This window comes from Podarcis pityusensis (genome assembly GCF_964106645.2).
Source record: "Podarcis pityusensis genome assembly, chromosome: 1".
Taxonomy (NCBI): domain Eukaryota; kingdom Metazoa; phylum Chordata; class Lepidosauria; order Squamata; family Lacertidae; genus Podarcis; species Podarcis pityusensis.
Genome location: NC_138028.1, coordinates 85,563,436 through 85,580,878, shown reverse-complemented (window position 1 = coordinate 85,580,878; position 17,443 = coordinate 85,563,436). Strand labels below are relative to the sequence as shown.

The 17,443-nt window shown below is 45.9% G+C and overlaps 1 protein-coding gene across 2 annotated transcripts in view; it reads right to left on the bottom strand.

Moving 5' to 3' along the window:
- CHPF (chondroitin polymerizing factor) overlaps nt 1–17,443 on the bottom strand; it is a 37,583-nt gene that overhangs the window by 12,599 nt on the left and 7,541 nt on the right. The window contains exon 1 of one of the 2 annotated variants that reach the window (XM_081001035.1): nt 10,454–11,917. The exons of the other annotated variant lie outside the window; for it this stretch is intronic. Coding sequence (XP_080857161.1) covers nt 10,454–10,758 — 305 coding nt within the window. The 5' untranslated portion in view covers nt 10,759–11,917. Of the gene's footprint in view, nt 1–10,453; nt 11,918–17,443 lie in introns of those variants that run through there. 2 annotated transcript variants of the gene reach the window in all.

Genomic DNA, 17,443 nt, shown 5'->3' with positions numbered 1-17,443 from the left:
AAGTAGGGCTCTAAATCCTGACTTGTTTGGAAGCCCTTAAACACATTTCCCAGTTTGCAAATCCTGGGAAGGCATGGTTAACTGCAGCTTTCTGGCTTGATTCTGCACTTGCACAAAGGGAGAAATGAAGAGAAAAATGGCTGCATTTCAGAGCACAAAGCCTGTGTATATCCTGGCTCATTAAGCTAGGATCTGATAGTCTAAAGCAGGCCAGAAACTTTAGAATGTGGTTCTTTGTCACTGTTAAAGCTCACTATGCCTGTGCCTTTGGGCTCTCCGCACTCCAGACCCAAAGGGAGAAAGTGTTCCCTGCCCACATGGAAATCTCTGCATGGCTCTAATTTCCAGAACTGAGCCTGTATCCTACTGGGTTACACAGAGTTAATGGGGCCACTACAAGACTACAAGACGCAGGTGGCGCTGTGGGTTATACCACAGAGCCTAGGACTTGCCGATCAGAAGGTCTGCGGTTCGAATCCCCGCGAGGGGGTGAGCTCCCGCTGCTCGGTCCCTGCTCCTGCCAACCTAGCAGTTTGAAAGCATGTCAAAGTGCAAGTAGATAAATAGATACCGCTCCGGCGGGAAGGTGTGATAAGAATTTTATGGTCTTAGATATATGGTAATGTTCATTCTTGAGAGTCCCATGGACTGCAAGAAGATCAAACCTATCCATTCTTAAGGAAATCAGCCCTGAGTGCTCACTGGAAGGTCAGATCGTGAAGCTGAGGCTCCAGTACTTTGGCCACCTCATGAGAAGAGAAGACTCCCTGGAGAAGACCCTGATGTTGGGAAAGATGGAGAGCACAAGGAGAAGGGGGCGACAGAGGACAAGATGGTTGGATAGTGTTTTCAAGGTTACCAGCATGAGTTTTACCAAACTGCGGGAGGCAGTGGAGGACAGAGGTGCCTGGTGTGCTCTGGTCCATGGGGTCACGAAGAGTCGGACACGACTAAACGACTAAACAACAACAACAATGTTCATAACAGCACGTACATAGATCAGCATAGGTAGGCCAACCTGGAACCATTTTGATTCCTAAACTGACCAAATGTTTTCTCTGCAAGGTCAAAATGGAAAAGCCTCCCCATTGTCTTTTCCTTCACAAATCCTGTCTTAAGGGTATGTCTGTGTTTGAATAAGGGTGTGAGCCTTATCATTACAAAAGACTGGCCAGGCTTCTCAGGCAATCCAATCAAGTAACCTGCAAGACAGGAAATAGACAAGGACAAGAGAAAAACAATATTGAAATTTCTGTTTTAAGACCACCTTTTCTGTGATGTATCTGAGGGGTGATCTTAGGTTACACCCCTTCTGTGATGTATGTATGATGTTTCTGGGGGGTGGTCTTGATCTACAGGATGGGAATTTTCAAAAGTCTTTATAAGCCCTTGCACAGCATTTTTCTGGGTCCTCCTCCTTTCCTGCATGTGAGGGGAGCACCCTGTTGCAACAGATCAATAAAGATCGAGCTTACTAGCTGCTTTGCTTCTCAATATTCTCTGGTTGGCCTCTGTTATTTTCTCCTACCAATGGGGAACCTATGTAAGGACTCTATATGGGCTCTTGGATACCCCATAAGGAAAAAGGGCATATTTTTATTTACAACAAAGGTAAACAGCGTTTCCATGCACTGCTCTGGTTCGCCAGAAGCGGCTTAGTCATGCTGGCCACATGACCCGGAAGCTGTACGCCGGCTCCCTCAGCCAATAAAGCGAGATGAGCGCCACCACCCCAGAGTCGGTCACGACTGGACCCTTTACCTTTACCTTTACACGACTATTAAGGCTGCAGTGACTGCGATTTTTTGTGCCTGGAGCATCAGAGGTGGGTGCGTGGAATGCACCTCTTTCCGAGGGATACTTCCTACACTCCATTTTGTGTGCTACAGAACTCAACTATGCTCATGGAAAGCTGCAAGAAGGATGTTCCCAGAATTGGACACTACTGATCACAGACCATGCAGAATGACCTCAATCTTCCCAGAAGCAAATTCAGATAAGACAAGGAGTGAGGAGAAGAAGCTCCAGCAGCTGAACCAAGAGATAAGAGGCAAAAAGCCCATCATCTAAGGGGGAGGGGACTGCCATGCTCCCTTAAAAACCTATTCTCCTGACCCTGAACCCACATACTTAAACTATTAGCCTCCTCCTTTAATTTCAGCTGTTATTAAATAATAATACTGCACAGATAGTGCTGTGCTTTTGTTTTAAATTGCGTGGATTTGTTATAATCTTGCAAGTTGAGAAAGGCATCCAAGAAGTGTAATAAATAATTATTATTCACAGATCACTACCAAGCATTAGGGAGCTGCCCCTCTTGCTTTTCTTTCACCTCTTCTCTGTTCACCAGCACATCCTCCTTGAACCAAATAGGCAAACCTTTTTGGAACTAAAATATCTGCCTGATGAAGTTAAACAACAGATCAACAAAGCCAGACTGATACCCAGAGAGAACTTGCTGCAAGACAGACCCAAAAGAGAAAATAACAGAACACCACTAGTAATCACATACAGCTCCCAAGTTAAAACAGTTCAATGCATCATCAGAGATTTACAACCTCTCCTGGACAACGACAGTTCTCTTTCCCAAGCTCTGGGAGGAAGACCTTTCATTGCCTACAGACAGCCACCCAATCTTAAACAACTCCTCACCCACAATAATACAGCAAGCAGACTTAACATGGACACTGGTACCAGAGCCTGTAATAAACCCAGATGTCAACTTTGCTGCCACATACATCCAGACAGCACCATCACTGGACCCAACAACATCAAACATATCATCTCAGGACTATTTAATTGCTCATCTTCTAACATTGTGTTTGCTATCAAATGCCAACAGTGCCCTTCAGCTCTCTATATTGGACAAACAGGCCAAGCCCAATGCCAAAAGATAAATGGACATAAATCTGACATCAGGAATCACACAACAGAGAAACCAATAGGAGAACACTTCAATCTCCCAGGACGTTCTATACAAGATCTCAAAGTAGCTGTCATATTACAAAAGAATTTCAGAAATAGACTGGAAAGAGAAGTTGTTGAATTACAACTTATTACCAAGCTTAAAACCATGGAGAGACCTGGTCTGAATAGAGACAATGGATTCTTATCACATTATACATGATAAAGCTATTTTTGGCCATCTCATCCCTTGCTTTTCCTGTAAGACCACACCTATCAACCAATCACCCATTCCCACCACCCTTCTGAGTAATACGCCTCCCCACCCTCTCACTATATATAAAGGTCGGGTGACTTCTGTTTCAGTGTATCTGAAGAAGTGTACATGCACAGGAAAGTTCATACCAAGAACAAACTTAGTTGGCCTCTAAGGTGCTACTGGACAAATTTTTTATTTTTAAAAATATATTTCTTCTAAATCTTGTATAGTTCTTTATCTCCTCAACATCTGATGCGAGGGCGTTCCACAGGGAGGGTGCCACTACCAAGAAGGCCCTCTGCCTGGTTCCCTGTAACTTTGCTTCACACACTGAGGGAACCAGCAGAAGACCCTCGGTGGAGAACCTCAGGCTGAACAATGTGGGTGGAGACACTCCTTCAGGTATACTAGGCCAAGGCCGTTTAGGGCTTTAAAGGTCAGCACCAACAATTTGAATTGGGCTTGGAAACACACTGGGAGCCAATGAAGACCCTTTAGGACTGGTGTTATATAGTCCCAGCAGCCACTCCCGGTCACCAGTCTAGCTGTATTAGTTGTAGTTTCCGAGTTACCTTCAAAGGTAGCCCCACGTAGAGTGCATTGAAGTAGTCCAAGTGGGAGATAACCATAGCATGCACCACACTGGCAAGACAGTCTGCGGGCAGGAAGGGTCTCAGTCAGCATATCAGGTGGAGCTGGTAGACAGCTGCCCTGGACACAGAATTGACCTGTGCCTCCATGGACAGCTGCGAGTCCAAAATAACTCCAAGGCTGCATACCTGGTCCTTCAGGGGCACAGCGACACCATTCAGGACCAGGGAGTCCCCCACACCTGCCCACCCTGTCCCCCCAAAATAGTACTTCTGTCTTGTCAGGATTCAGCCTCAATCTGTTAGCTGCCATCCATCCTCCAACCGCCTCCAGACACTCACAGAGGACCTTCAATGGTTCTGATTTAAAGCCAGGTAGAACTGGGTATCATCCACGTACTGGTGAACACCTAGCCCATACCTTCTGATGATCTCTCCTAGATGTTGAAAAGCATTGGGGAGAGGACAGAGCCCTGAGACACCCTACAAGTGAGAGCCCAGGGGTCTGAACACTCATCCCCCAACACCACTTTCTGGACACCACCAAGAAGGAAGGAGTGGAACCACTGCATCACAGTGCCCCCAGCTCCTCTAGACAGTCCAGAAGGATGTCATGGTCAATGGTGTCAAAGGCCACTGAGAAATCCAGCAGAACTAGGAAACAGCTTTCACCTTTGTCCGTAGCCCACCAGAGATCATCGACCAGCGCAACCAAGGCTGTTTCAGTCCCATGATGAGGCTTGAATTCCATTTAGAAGGGATCCAAATGGTCCACATCCTCCAGGCATGCCTGGAGTTGTTCAGCAACCACCACTCCATCACCTTGCCCAAGAATGGAAAATTTGAGACTGGGCGATAGTTGGCCATATTGGCTGGGTCCAAAGATGTTTTTTAAGAAGCAATTTAATAACCACTTCTTTAAGCAGGTCTGGAAAGACTCCTTTACATTCACCACCCCACGGAGCCCATCACCCAGCCCTTCCTGGTTCGCTTTTATGAGCAGGACAGGCAAGGATCAAGGAGACAGGTGGTCGAATTCACTCGTCCAAGCAGCCTGTCCACATCCTCAGAGGTAACAGATTGGAACTGACCCCATGCAACTTGACTAGACAGGACTCTAGCACTCTCCTGCCCTGGTCCCGCCACCATGGTGGAGTCTACCTCTTTCCGAATCTGAGTGACCTGATATGCAAAAAACTTTCCAAAATCACTGCAGGAGTTCTTGGGGTCCTCACCAAGCCCTGACTGCAAAGGTGGTTCCATTAGATTGTGAACCACCTGAAAGAGTCTCCTGCTGCTGTTTTCTGCATATACAATAGAGGCGGTGAAGAAGGTCCTCTTCACCATCGCTATCGCCACTTGGTAGGCTCAAAGTTGAGCTCTAACCCATGTTTGGTTCGATTCAGAATGAATTTTCTGCCCCCGGCACTCTAGCCGTCTCAGCAATTGTTTCATTGTCCTCAGCTCCGGGGAAAACCACAGGGCCGTCCAAGCTCCATGCAATCAGAGAGGGCGCTTCAGAGCCAGACAGTCAATAGCCCTGCTTAATTCCGCATTCCAGTGGGCCACCAAGGAATCAGCTGAAAGGCCATGGTTTCTCCCAAAGAATCATGGGAACTGTAGTTTGTTAAAGGGTGCTAAAAGTTGTTAGAAGCCCACTATTCCATGGATTGGGGGCGGGGAGTTGATTTGATGTTATTTTGGGGGTTTTTATCTATTGCTGAAAAATGGAAAGTGATAAATACATTTTTTTTAAAAAAAGTTAGTGGGTGCAGACAACTCAGTATCAAAAACTTGAGTAGCTTGGTGTGTGATATGACTTCTCCCTCCTAGCAGACACACAGCAGTGTCATGTCCTTTGCCATTCATATGTTCTGCTAGGGACAACCATTACTAACACTTGGTGAGCAGCAAGTTACAAGGACAAAATTAACCAAGTATTAAAGTGCAACCAGGGTGTGTGCCCAGACTTCAGCTGCCAGCATTGCTGGCTGCATATTTTGGAATAAACTGGAAATGTGGAAAGAAGGATCCACAATAGTACAAAGCTATGCAATGATATCCTATATCATCTCCATTTAACACAGAAAGCTGGTACTTCCCTGGTCAGCAATTTGGACTAAGGGAACATTCCACACAGGGAGAAGGAAAACCTTATATGGTGTGCAGGACTCAAACAAACATGCCAAACAATGGCAAATCATCTATGGACATACCTAAAAGTCAACTGACATGATCACATTTTGGGGCTTCTATACCATCCACACTATTTTTGTCATTCTGGATTAAATAGCTTTGTACCAGTACAAATGTCCAAGTGCCCCACCATCAATGAGGACCCTTATAGGAAATATTTGAATGCATGTTTACCTATCAATATGTGTTGACTATTCAGATGCATGGACAAAGGGAGCCACAAGACTTTTCTGAAGCATAGCAGCCAGCCGTTTCCTGGAAATTACTTGTTTTCAAAGTCTGGAAGAATCACCCACTCAAAAAGCCATAGACTATGGAGAACACAAAAGCAAAACCACCTTTTCTGCACAACTGCAAATTAAGTTTTTGTGGGCATGGTAAATCAGGATCTGAGCATACAGTAGAGCACTTAGAAGACTCCACCATGCTCTCAGCTTATTTGGGCTGCAAAATAATAATAATAAAGGAGACAGGGTATAAACCTATCTAAAACAAACAGTCAAAACCATTTTTTGCCTTTGTGGGCTATTCCTAGATGGAGCACTGTGCAGTCCATAAATAATGGACATTGCTGCAAGAAAGGAGGTCAGTTTTTTAAAGGAAATAAGCACTTCTGTGCTAGAAAAGTGAGACCTGAAGAAGTATAAAAAGGTTTTTTAAGAAAATCTTCAAATTGCAAGGCACTGCTAAAAGCAGGCAGAGAGGAACGGTCTTTCTATAATTTTGTTGCCCCAAAATATTCATGCCGTGGGAAATTGCAGTCAAACAAAACAAGAAAACATAGGGCTAATTACCGTATTTTTCCATGTATAAGACACCCCAATGTATAAAACGTCCCCTATTTGGGGGGACTCCAAATTAAGAACACACCCCTCAGCACTACCCGTGTGTAAGAAGAGGCCCAATTTTAAACCTAATTTTTTGGTTAAAACACCTAGTCTTATACACAGAAAAATACGGTAATGCATGAAGGGGTTAAGACCACAGTTCTATTGCTAGACTCAGTTAGGTCACACCCCCTCACCTTTGGTGAGGAAGTGAAGCTTCTTTCCTTTCCTTTCCTCACACTATCTTTGTGCCATGTAATCGACCAGGAAGGACATGTCTGAACTTGCTAAGACTCGTGTTTGCAGCTAATTATCTGTATTTTGTACCCAAGAGCATTCTACCTGTGTTCTCCTTGCTGCAGCATGGAATAATGCATGAATCTGACATTTGGGTTTTGTTAGTAAAGCTTTTAAACGAGTGTGGTTTGCTCATTGACAGAGCGGTAGAGAGGGGCAAGTGCTGTAAGCAGATTAAACAGGATATGAAAAGGGGTCTAACAACCTATATTCCCATGCTATGCTGCTGTTTAACTCTATGACTGTTTTAAATTTTGCTGGAGATTCTCCTCCTATGGAGTGTGTGCTAAGTCCCGTGTTTTGAATCCAGGCATCCAGCTGGTTCTTTTATTAATTAACCCACACAAGGGCCACAGATCTTATTTTCCTCCCACACATGCAAGTACTCCTTTCTTTTACTATTACAGGAGGAGAGTGCAGAGTCTCCAATACATTTTACACGTTGTTTTTTAAAAACACACAGAGAAAATTCATTAGTCAGTGCAACATGTGGTAGATGGTGATGGGAAATGCACTTTCCCAGTGATAAAATACAGTCTTTTGGAGAACTAGAAAAGTCCAGATCCCACCTTTATTCCATGGAATTCAAGGTGGTAGACATATAAATGCAGCACCCCAAGAACAGGAGGACTTTCATAAAGTGCCAAAATCACCCAATAAGCTGTACAGAGATCTGTAGTATAACAGCTAAGAGAATGAACTATGAATCAGAAGTCCTAGGTTTGAATCTCACCTCTACAATGAACTTAGGTCATTGCTTTTTGAAAATAGGCCTTGGGCCACTTTCAGGTGGGCCTCAGAACCACAGACTGCTTAGTGCCTCCTCATTTGCCTGTCCAGCCCCCTAACTATGCCATAGCCTTTCAGTTGGACCAATATCAGCACAAGCAACTCCTTTTGCAAGATGAGTAATGGTGACAAAGCAAGAGAGAAGTTCAGGAAGAGTTGGAGGAAAGGAAGTTCTTCCTCTGAAGGAAAAGGGACAGGGGAGGTGTTAAAGGGAAATGAGATAAAAGGTTAATATTTTTTATCAGTGGTAATAGAAAATAATAAACGAATGAACTGAACATAGAAAGGAAGTGGATAGAAAGGAAGTTTAAAGGAGGAAGAAGTGAATGTAAAAAGACAATAGAGGAGGGAGGAAAGCAACAACTGGTTGGGGGCAGGGGTGTAAGTTGAGTAAGGAAGGAGAATGGATGATGAAATGTTGCAAGGAATGCAGCATTTTCCAAATTTAAGTTAGATATGATGTCAGTAATTGCCAACTAATGCCAAATTCTGCCTATTTGCCACCATTTTGTGCCTGCCCCTGCCCCTACACTTGGAAAGCCAGTGTGGTGTAATGGTTAGGGTGCTGGTCTGGAACCTAGGAGACCAGAGTTCGAATCCCCACTCAGCCATGAAGCTCAGTGTGTGATATTGGGCCAATCACTATCTCTCAGCCTAACCTACCTCACAGAGTTGTTGTGAGAGTAAAATGGGGAGGAAAATAATAATGCAGCCCCCATTGAGCTCCTTGGAGGGAAAGGTGGTATATAAATGTAATAAAAATAATAATGCACCACTATTTTTTGACTGGTGGGCCTCAGCAATTTTCAGCCACTGCAAGTATGTCCTAGGGGTAGAATATGTGAAATCCCCTGCACTAGGTAGCCTTAAGTACTTACCGTATTTTTTGCACCATAACACTTACTTTTTTCCTCCTAGAAAGTAAGGGGAAATGTCTGTGTGTGTTATGGAGGAAATGCCTACGAGTGGCATGCCTACGGATTTTCCTCCTCTAAAAACTACGTGCGTGTTATGGTCGGGTGCGTGTTATAGAGCGAAAAATACGGTAATTTATCTCATTCTCTGCCCGCCTGCTAAATCAGTAATAATACTGACTTAGCTTAAAAGCTTATAAGTAAGAATTACAGAAAGATAAAATAAATGAAATATTTTGAACATCTAAAGTGCTATAAAAATTAAAAATATTATTACATTTATTAAGGGAGGAGAAACAACTATGTTGAAAGGTTCTGCAGAAGCCCAAGATATACACTGTTGTTTGATTAAGCCCTCATTCAGCTACCTCTGGAACAGCAATAGCCATCATTGCTTTTCTTTACTCAAGCCCAGTGGTTTTTTTCTAGAAAAAAACAGTAGGTGCTGGTACTCACCATGAAGTTGTTACAGTAAGTGCCACACTTTTTAACAACAACAAAAAGAGGTGCAGTTACTGTGTACCCTTGCATACCCCCTGAGAAAAGCACTGCTCAAGCCCATTTCCTTTCAAAGGAAACTATTTGTACCGAAAGACTTCCTGAATAGGAAGAACACAGCCCCAAGCTTTCCTGTGGGATGTCATAAAAAAGGAGGGCAGCAGTCTGAATGAAGGAGGCAGAAAGAAGGGGGCTCAGAGAACCAGGGATTGGCTCTATTGTACCATGGCCCTCCATAGCTTTTTCATCCAAGGCTGAGTCTTCTCAAAAAGCAAGTTTTAAGCCTTGCAGAATATCTTCGGGAGAAGAAAAGGCAAAGGAGTAAACCCTTAGGTTGCTTGGCATCTTGTATGCCTCCTTCCAGCAACTCCTGCAGCCAGGTTGGTGTCAAACATATTGCTCTGCTTCCTTTGGACCACATCAGTGAGGCCGAGAGGGGGGTCTTCTTGTCTGGGCAGCCCAGGACCTCCCATACTTACTGCCCAGGCTTGTGCCCCTGGGAGGTCACTTCAGTGATGCCAACACAGTGGTTCAACTTCACCCGTGGAGGCACACCTCTATGTCACTTGAGATAGGTGGATGCCGACAACAAAGCTCTCCCCCAGCCCACAGAGCCCTGAAGACCCTTAACCAATTTCTGACTGGAACCATCACAGGAAACAGCCCATGAATATGCACATTTGTTCTGAACATAGGCCCACTATGGATGCGCTTACCACATCTGGATAGGCAGTTAGGTGTTGCACATGGGAGGCATGGATTAAAGTCCCACCTATATCAGGGTTTAACTGTGTGGCCTCGGGCCAGTCACATGTCCCCAGTCACCTACCTCCACAGGGCTGCTGTGAGGGCGAACATTATATTGATCGAATGTTATACTGGTTTCATTCAGCATTATTAAAAGATTGCTTACATACAAGTATTTATGTCCACAGGCCAGCAGCTACATGGAACCACTAATAGGTCACATAATGTGGCATATTCCCATCACATGACTCCTGCAGTATAACAAAGAGACCGCAAATTACACCTACCTGTGAGCCTCTAAAGTCCACGGGAACCCAAACAGTGGCCAGATTACCTTGAGATTGCATTTGGGCCAAAGCCCATTTTTCTGTTCCCTTTTCGATACACACCCTTTGCTCCCCCAAGCCACCCCATTTCCTCCCCCCCCCATACCTGATAGTTTTCTTGGCAGCCTTGCCTGGGTTGGGAGGCTTGTAGGGCAGGACGCGGGGCTCCCAGCTCTGCTCAGGCTCCGTGCCCATCCCCGCAGGGACGGAGTTGGGCTTGCGGGCGGCGTTGCCCTGCCCGCCTTGGTGCTGCTGCTGCTCCATGCCCCCATCTCGCAGGCTGCCCTGGCTGGGGCCGCAGGGCTCCTCCACCCAGGTGACGCTGAGCAGGCTGAGGGTGAAGCCCAGGGACACCCCCACCACCACAGGCCCCACAGGGCGCAGGAGGGACAGCACCAGGGAGAAGCGCATGGCGCCAGTGCGCTGGGGAGAGGCTGGGGCACCTGGGCACAAGCAGGGCAGCGTGGCAAGGGGGGGCTGTCTCGAGCTGAAGGGGACACCGGGAGGGGCGCCTCGGTGGCCAAACAGGGGAAGGGGCTCAAGGGCGTGCCTTTAAACCTCCTGAGGGGAAGGGGGGAAGCTGTGGGGAGTCCTGAGGCCAAGGAGCCCGGGGGCTCTTGCCCACGAAGGTCACCAGGGGGCCTCTCCGGCAGGCCCAGGGGTCATGAGGGTAACTGGCTCCTGTGAGGAAGGGCCGCTCCGACGAGGCGCCGGAGCAAAGGGGGGGGAGCGAACCGGGTCCCGGCTTCGGGTCCTGGGAAGGGGGAGGGGCCGCCGCTGCCAAGCAACGGAGGGGGCGGGGCGGGCCGGCCCAATTCTGGAACACTTTCGGGATCCGGAGCCTTATTGGTCTAGAGCCGCCCCATCCCGACCCGCGAGGGAGCAGAAGGGCGGAAGGCGCGAGGGGCGGTGGGCAGGGGAGGCGCCGCTCCTGGGTTGTCTCGCAGGAGATCCGCCGCCGGCGCCGTCCGACGTGTCACCCCCGCGCAATCCCCGCCCCCTCCGCTCGACGTCACTGGGCCGGCCGCACCCCCAGCCAATGCCCGCCCGAAGATGCGCGCTCGTCAAAGCCCGCCTTAGGTTTTCTGGACCGTTGATTGAAAGAAGGTGCGGCGAGAGCGGGCGGGGGGTCCGCGGGCCCAGCTGTCCCGCGTGAGCCAGGCAAACTTCCGCTGCTGCTGCTGCTTGTGATGATGCTGCAGGGAGGGAACTGGAGCGCAACCCGTTCTCATGCTGCTAGAGGCGGAGGCCTCGTGGGGCTCCCAGACCTCGGAGGGGTGCAATTTTATGTAGTTTACTTTTTGTTATACCTTCGGAATTTCTAACAATATTTTGATTTTATTTTGTGCTTTGAACGCCATTTCTTAGAGCTCAAACTTACAACAATTGCATACGCTCAACAGTGTTTGCAAAAGAGACCTGTTGGCTTGGCAACCGTGTCAACTGAGCATGCCCAAGCATCACTTGACCTGAAGGATTTGGTGGCAAAATTTGCAAAGGAGTGAGATTTTGATGTGCCTGAGACTGAAACTTTTAAGAGACTTAAAATTTAAGATCACTCTTCACAAGATTGTTCAAAATGATTTGTGTGCCAAAACATTTTCTTCTGGTATTTGAGAAAAAATGATGAAACATTGTTGTATTATTATTGCAATTTAAAATAAATTTAACAGTTTCAAGTTTTGTGTTTTTCATTTTTTCCACATTATCCATTTTTGAAGGTGCAAAATAGCACAGCATAGCACACAAAATCAGGCCCCATGCAAGCAGAAAACTACTGGAGTAGGGAGGCACCTTTTGTGCTAGTTACAGGGGTTGCAGCCTACTGTTGTTGTTTAGTCGTGTCCAGCTCTTTGTGACCCCATGGAGCATGCCAGGCACTCCTGTTTTCCACTGCCTCCCGCAGTTTGGTCAAACTCATGTTGGTAGCTTCGAGAACACTGTTCAACCATCTCATCCTCTGTCGTCCCCTTCTCCTTGTGCCCTCCATCTTTCCCAATATCAGGGTCTTTTCCAGGGAGTCTTCTCTTCTCATGAGGTGGCCAAAGTATTGGAGCCTCAGCTTCACGATCTGTCCTTCCAGTAAGCACTCAGGGCTGATTTCCTTAAGAATGGATAGGTTTGATCTTCTTGCAGTCCATGGGACTCTCAAGAGTCTCCTCCAGCACCACAATTCAAAAGCATCAATACTTCGGCGATGAGCCTTCTTTGTGGTCCAGCTCTCACTTCCATACATCACTACTGGGAAAACCATAGCTTTAACTATATGGACCTTTGTTGGCAATGTGATGGCTCTGTTTTTTAAGACGCTGTCTAGGTTTGTCATTGCTTTTCTCCCAAGAAGCGGGCGTCTTTTAATTTCATGACTGCTGTCACCATCTACAGTGATCATGGAACCCAAGAAAGTAAAAATTCTCACTGCCTCCATTTCTTCCCCTTCTATTTGCCAGGAGGTGATGGAGCTTCAGACCATATTTTGCGCTCTCATCTTTCACCCTCATTAAAAGGTTCTTTAATTCCTCCTCACTTTCTGCCATCAAGGTTGTGTCATCTGCATATCTGAGGTTGTTGATATTTCTTCCAACAATCTGAATTCTGGCTTGGGATTCATCCAGTCCAGCCTTTCACATGATGAATTCTGCATAGAAGTTAAATAAGCAGGGAGACAATATACAGCCTTGTCATCCTTTCCCAATTTTGAACCAATCAGTTGTTCCATATCCAGTTCTAACTGTAGCTTCTTGTCCCACATAGAGATTTCTCAGGAGACAGATGAATTGATCAGGCCTACTAGCCTACTAGTTACATTCTACAGACAGGGGTTTATTTGTATATGGGGCAGGATTCATATGCAATCTAATATATTTTCATTTCAGGGTCAGCCCAATAGGTGAAAGGCAAAATGGTGTCCGCTGCCCACACGGAAGCATGCAAGCCTGGCAGCAGAATCTTACTTCAACAACTAGGGATGAGGTCCTGTGCTGTACCTAAGCCAGTTTAGAGAGGACAGGAGGGGTAGTACTGAAGCATCTGTCATCCAACAAAGGGAAATAGATGGGAGACCTGAGAGGAACAGCCAGGGAGCTGCCATTGTTGCCCCCTGCCCAGCCCCAGCTGTTCACCTTAGTTTGCCTAATCTTAGGGCTGGCTTTGTTTACATCATATCACAACAGGTCTTTACTACCATATTCTGCTGTATGTATAGATCAGACCTTGTACGTGTTGGGGAAGCCATTTCACATACTGTGGGCTCCTCCAGACAACCTGTTTATTTAGCATTTATCCTGATTTGCTTGTAGAGTTTTTATACCTCTTCTTGTTAGCCATTACCCTCTTTTCAGTGCATTTCCATGTCACCTTTCAAACTGCAAAAAGTCTAATTCTTTTTTAAAGTGGATTTGTTGCACTAGGGCAGGGGTCTGCAACCCGCGGCTTCGGAGCCGCATGTGGCTCTTTTACACCTTTGCCGCGGCTCCGGGGCGGATACTAGCAAGGGGAGGAGGCGCATTGTGCGCACCGACACTCCCCACTGTGGCGGGCGCTGTACTGGCTGTGATGTCGCATGGGGGCGGTGCATGCGTTAGTCACGCACCGTCCCGACGTCACCTTCCCGCCCGCTGTCAGATCGGAGGGCAGCGGCGCACATGCTTTAAATGTCACAATGGTTTTGCGGCTCCCAGTGTTTTTTTCTTCGGAAACGGGTCCAAGTGGCTCTTTTTGTCTTAAAGGTTGCAGACCCCTGCACTAGGGCAATGGAGCCCATAGGTGGGGGGTGGGGGTGGAGGGCAGCTGCCTCCCTAAAGCAAGTAAATAAATAAAAATACTTAACTGACCAATTCCATGGCAGATAACTCAGTTCTGCCCCCCACCAACATAAAGCCTGCCCCCCTAAAATAAATCCTGGCTAAGCCCATGATGGACCAGCAAATCTAAAGTTCAAGCATACACTTGTATCCCACCCACAAAATGGTGACAAGAGTCATCATTTGTGGCAGACTTTGGGGCATGAAAAGTTACAGGATTTTAGCAGGAAACTACATGATGCCCAAAACATTTTGCAGGCACAAATTGTTATGAAAGCATGATTGTGTATAATCGCCACCGACGATCACGAGCATAAATAATGATAAATGCTTAATAAAAATGATGCCTGAAGGGGCCTGTCATTTAAGAAACAACTTCCAAGGAAGGCAATCCCACAGCTTGTACTCGTCAGGAAACTAATTTCATTAGCCTAAATCTGATGCACTTAATTTGACTCACTTGCAGCTTGTTTTGAAAATGAACTCAGCTGCAGAAGAAAATAATATGGCCTGTGGGTAAAATGATTTTGTTGAGCCAAGGTAGATAGGATCAAGCTATCTAGCATTCCCATTTTAGTGTTTTTCTTACCAGTCCACAGTGCCTTATTTTTGGCTTTGTAAAATTGTTATCATGGTCATTACAATGCTCAAAATTATTCATGCATTAATCCATTAATTACTTTTGATTAAAAACTAATTCTTCACCTCATTTACAGCTGTTCCTGTTGTATCACCTGAAAGTTAGCTGCAAAGTCTCTTTATTTATTTTATCTAGTCATTAATGAATATATTCAGTGTTGTGACATCTAGGGCACTCTTCTCAGCTCCAATTTTGAACTTGATTTATTGTTGCATTTATGTCTAAACCCTACTTAAAAGTAATTTGGCTTTTCATTACAGAGCCTCATAGATCAGCTAAAACCATGTAACATGCACACACACAATATATATCTACAGTATTACTTTTACATTTTTCGTATAAAACCCTAGTATCAGAACATGTGATCCAAGTACCTTCCACATCATTTTTCAGAAGGGTTGCAAAGTTGCAGAACTTTAGGCAGATCCACACCATCCACTTAGAGCAGAGCTTTCCAAGCATTTCATGCTGGTGACACACTTTTTAGACATGCATCATTTCGCGACACAGTAATTCAGTTTTGCTAGCAAACCAGAGGTTAAACTAACCCCTTTCCTGCCCCCGGATGAGTGCACCACCACTGCAGCCAACACACTAACGTGTCATGACACACATTTTGGAAAGCTCTAATTTAGAGCATATCCAACTGACATTTAAATCGCATGGCACCCCCCAAAGAAGCCAGGGAGCTGTAGTTTCCCTCACAAAGTTACAATTCCCAGCATCCTTTACAAACTACTGTTCCCAGGATTCTTGGGGGGAAATCATGCCCTTTAAATAGGTGTTGGATATGCTTTAAATGTTCAACAAAGAAACACAAAACTAGAACTGCCAGATGGAAAAGGGCACAGGGCTACTGCAGCTTTAACAGCCACGCAGAATAAAATATGCTATCAAGTGTACATTGCATGGCAAGCAACACCTGCTGAAATTCCCTTTTCCACACAAGGTGCAGGAGCCCTGTTATTTCCAGCTGGCCAGACTACATAAAAAACCTTATTTTTATTCCCCTCCTACATCATCTTTACAGTGCCACCCCTAGAATTGGCATTAGCCTCAAGCCACTAGCATTTCATGTACCAGATCTTTAATGAATCAGACTGCAATCTTAAACACACTTACTAGGGAGTAAGTTCCATTAGATGTAGTGGGACTTACTTCTGAGTAAACATGCATAGGATTGCACTATCACACACTGACACACAAAGGCTATCTATACCCAAGGAACACCCCCCCCCCCAAAAAAACCCCCTCTCTTTTACACAAACACACCTTCAAGCACATTATATTAAAGTTTAATTAGAATCCAAAATCAATTATGAGTCTGATATTCATTCAGTCTTCTTATTTTTCTCAGACTCACAAAACTGATTTAATGTGAAAAGCCTGGTGTTTTGCTTTAGAACTCAAACTCAGCCTTGCATTTGAGCTGTTGTGTGGTAGGCACAGGCAACAAGTAACTGAAAGCAGGCAAAGATTTGGGCTGGTGGAGAAGGGGTACCCCATCCCTTCTCTAATGCCAGCAGAGAAACCAAGTGGGCTGCTGCATGGGGATAGAAGGGCCCCCCCATCTTTGTGAGCAGCATACAAATACAGCAGGCTGCTGGAGAAGGGACCAAGCTCATTGTCCTTCATCTGCCAACCTTCACTAGCAAGTAAACAGACCACCCTTTGCAGACTAGTAACTTTTATGGGCTTATTTTCAGGGTGGTTGTAACGATGTATACTTTCAGCTATGGTGGGCAAAGATGGCATTCTGCATTTATTCCTTTGCTGTTAATTGGCTCTCTCTCAGCCCATTTACCCTTGATCCTCCCCCCCCAAAAAAAACAAATTCCTTTGATATATGTACACTTGGTGCTTACTGCACTTGGATTTGTGCCATATACTTCAAAGAGGTAGGCTGGTCTGAGCTGAAACTCAGCAGGCCTTGTGCTTTAAGGCAGCAGGAATATGGCTAAGAAAGGTTTGGTGCATCAGCTGCTTATCCCCATCCAGATAAGTGTTAAGCTGGTGACAGGCTAAGAAGACTGCTTTACCGGCCAGAGCGACTGGGATTAGGGTTCTGATGCCCAGACAATAAAAAATAAATTTTAAAAATGGTATGATGTGCTGACAATGCATGGGTGACATCACCAAGTCTTATACAACCACATAACCTTTAGAGGTGGATATGCATACATATGCATTCCTGCTTGACTATATTACTAAGACCTTTAAATAAAGGTTTCTCTAGGCTACAGGCCAGAGCTAATCACCTGGCACAGCAGAGGAGGATCTAAACTGTCTTAGCTGCTAAAGGCTGAGAGTGGGAAGGGAGGAGATGGCAGTAGGAGCAGCAGTGCCTCATCATCATTCCCACACATCCTCCTCCTCCTTCTCATGACACAGGGAGCTCAGCAGATGGTAAGTGGGATTCAGCCTTGAGCAGTTTTGATGACGTGCCTAAGCCAGTGGAATGACTGACCTCTGGGGTTCAGGGATATCTGGCTTCCCTGCCAAGCTCATATCCTTCCTGTAATCCAAACGCAACTGATTTGGCTACTGTCCTACATGTGAGGGGCAGCAAATAAAAATCCAGCCCAATGGTTGTGGACACGGAGCAGCTGCAGTTCCTGGACCACATGGCAATGAGAGCTAGAGAGTTCTGTGC